General features: G+C 19.4%; 1 protein-coding gene across 1 annotated transcript; it reads left to right on the top strand.

The window, feature by feature from the left end:
* Positions 1 to 720: 720 nt before the first annotated feature.
* On the top strand, positions 721 to 2268 carry PRSY57_0216800 (hypothetical protein; the record flags this gene model as incomplete). The annotated part of the gene is made up of 1 exon (XM_012905602.2): positions 721 to 2268. The coding sequence occupies one exon, from the start codon at positions 721 to 723 to the stop codon at positions 2266 to 2268; it is 1548 nt and encodes a 515-aa protein (XP_012761056.2).
* Positions 2269 to 3044: the final 776 nt, after the last annotated feature.

The raw sequence follows: 3044 nt of genomic DNA, 5'->3' as shown, positions 1-3044 counted from the left end.
CTATATATATTTATAGCTTAAATACTATAAACCTACTTTTATCAATTGTGTGTATCCTTATTTCTTTTTTATATTTATATATGCTTAATTTTATATTAAAATAATAAAAATTCCTCACACCAAAGAAAAAAAAAAAAAATAAATAAATAAATAATAAATGAAATATGTTATAAAGAAAAAAACAAAAAATTATACTTTTTTTACTTTTTTAATATTTATTTTTCCATTACATATATCAAAATTTTGAGTATGTATCCTTAGAGTTTTTTTTTTTTTTAAATATAATATATACAAAGTATGAGTTAAGGGTATGTTAAACGATGATTAAAATTATGCACACTAAAAATAAATTATATTAATATATATATATATATATATTAACATATATTATTAATATATATATATATATATATATAATATATATTTTTTTTTTTTTTTCTCATCTTCTTTAAATATACCTATGCATATAAATTCATATATTATTTAGAAAGAAAAATTCTTTGCTGTTGCAATAATTTTTAATTTATATAAATTTGTAAAAAAAATTGTAAGATTATAAAAATAAAATTACATAAATATTTAAACATATATATATATATATATTTTTTTTTTTTTTTTTTTTTTTCTCGTCTTTATTAAAAAGTATTTTTGCATACGTACATATAAATATATAAAAAAAATTAGATCTGTACATATATAAATATATGTATAGATCTTATAATGTTAAAATATATAAACAAAAGTAAAGCTTTGTTATTAAGAAAAATGAGTACTGTAAAAAATATATCTAAAACAAATCAATTAACTAAGGAGATTTTTATGTCCCTAAAGGAGAAAACATCCTTATTACAAAAAGAAAAATTGTATATAGAACCAGTTGAAGAGAATTTATGTTTATCAAATTTAGAAACGTCTTGTCCTTTGACATATTTTACCTTAATGTATAAGAGCAGGATTGACACCAATGTTGTTGAGCTTAAGGTTGTACAAAAATGTGAAGCATCCAAAGGTACAAATAACTGTATGTTAAATAATAATGAAAAAACATCATTTAGTACAGATAAGGATTTTATTAATATGAAAGAAGAAGAAAAGAATGAAACGAATATGAGTGTTGAAAATAGGAAGGTCGATTTTTTCGATTCATTTGTTCAATTGAATATACCAGTGTTGAACGATTTTGAAAAGGTTTTTTTTTACAAACATATCATTGAACTTATTGATTCTCTTGCTGCAGATGTAGTATATAGACATAGTATAGGTGTTTATAAAAGAAATAATAAATATAATTTCGTAACCGTATTATTTAATAATTTAAAAACATATGAAAAGAATGTATTTCATCATGAATTTTCATTTGCTCTTCATGATTCATATCCATTAACAATAAATTGTTATATTGTAAACTCTGGAACAACATCATATATATTAAAACTTGATTTTTTTCAACAAAATAATTTAGTCTTTGATATATATACTACATTTGTTAATGTGAACTGTTTAACTTTTAAACCTGAACAAGTAGTACCTGTATTGAACTCTACGCAGAATGAAAAATATGAACAAATCAAAACATTGTGTTCTCATATTAAAGATGTACAAACTTTATTTAATTACAAAGAGGTTAAAAGTAAAACATTACAAACTAATGATATGGAAATTTTATCAAATTTTTTTAAAAAATATCAAACGCAAAATTTAGGATATATTCAAAATATAAATGAATATACCAACATATATGATAATGAACAAAATGAACTAGTACAAAATAGTAATGACAATATATTAACAATATTTGATTCAATATTAAATTTAAATGATTTGTCTTTTCATGCTGGAAAAGTACAATACGCATGTAAAGATTCATTTGTACAATCAAATCATTTTATATCATCAGAATTTAAGAATATACACAATTTTACATTTGGAGGGCATCTAGCTTATTTATCTTTTTGTCATGCAATGGTAGTCATAAAGAAATTCTTACCCAAACCCATACTTATGCAAATTAATTCTATACAATATATTTTACCTGTACCTGTCAATTCAGAAGTATTGTATAAAGGAAAAGTTGTATATTCTGATCAACACTATATACAAGTTCATGTAGCTACCTACTGTTTTGATTTTAAAAAAAGTGCTTACTATTTAACTACCATTTGTGATATGTCATTTGAAAATAATTCAGACATTTCTTTTGTACCTCAATCACAAGAAGAGTTCAAATTGTACATGCTAGGTTATTTACGTTCACAGCTTCTACCATAAAGATTGGGACATCATCTACATATAGCACATATATAATATATATATATATATATATATGTATATATATTTATTTATATGTATAATTTTTTCTAAGAGCATAGTTCTATTATTTTTACGTGGATGCCCATTTGTATTTATCTATTTATAATTTCTTCAAATGTTTGTGTTATTCCAATAGTGTTACAAATTGTACATCTTATAAGAATTTTTTAGGTACGTAAATATTATGTAGTTTTGGTATGTGTTTCATAATACGTATTTACCAAAAAGAATAAAAAAAAATAAAAAAAATAAATATAAATATAAGATATATTATAATATTTAATGTAATCATATATATATATATATATATATATATATATATAACCATCTGTTTGGTTGTCTTTTTTTAAAGCTCATTATCTTAAAAAAAAATATAACTTTTAAGGAAAAAGATTTCCTTCTTGTATTACATTTTATATTTTTTATATCTTTATATTTTTATTTACTTTTATTTTATTATATTATATTATATTATATTACTTTTTCTTTTTTTTTTTTTTTTTTGTTCTTTTGTCATGAACTTTTTAAAAATTTTCTTTTTATAGTAAAAGCAGCTAGTTAATTTTATAAGTTCTTTTTTTTTTCTTTTTTTTTAAATAATATATGAAATAAAAAAAAAAAAACAAAGTTGATTTTATATATATATATATATATATATATATATATATATATGTAAATATTTATACTTATTTTTTTTTATTAAGAATAATAATATATATATATATATATATATA

The sequence above is a fragment of the Plasmodium reichenowi genome, chromosome 2 (genome assembly GCF_001601855.1).
Source record: "Plasmodium reichenowi strain SY57 chromosome 2, whole genome shotgun sequence".
Classification (NCBI taxonomy): domain Eukaryota; phylum Apicomplexa; class Aconoidasida; order Haemosporida; family Plasmodiidae; genus Plasmodium; species Plasmodium reichenowi.
The sequence above is the reverse complement of the archived record's forward strand: the minus strand, read 5'-3'. Positions and strand labels throughout refer to the sequence as shown.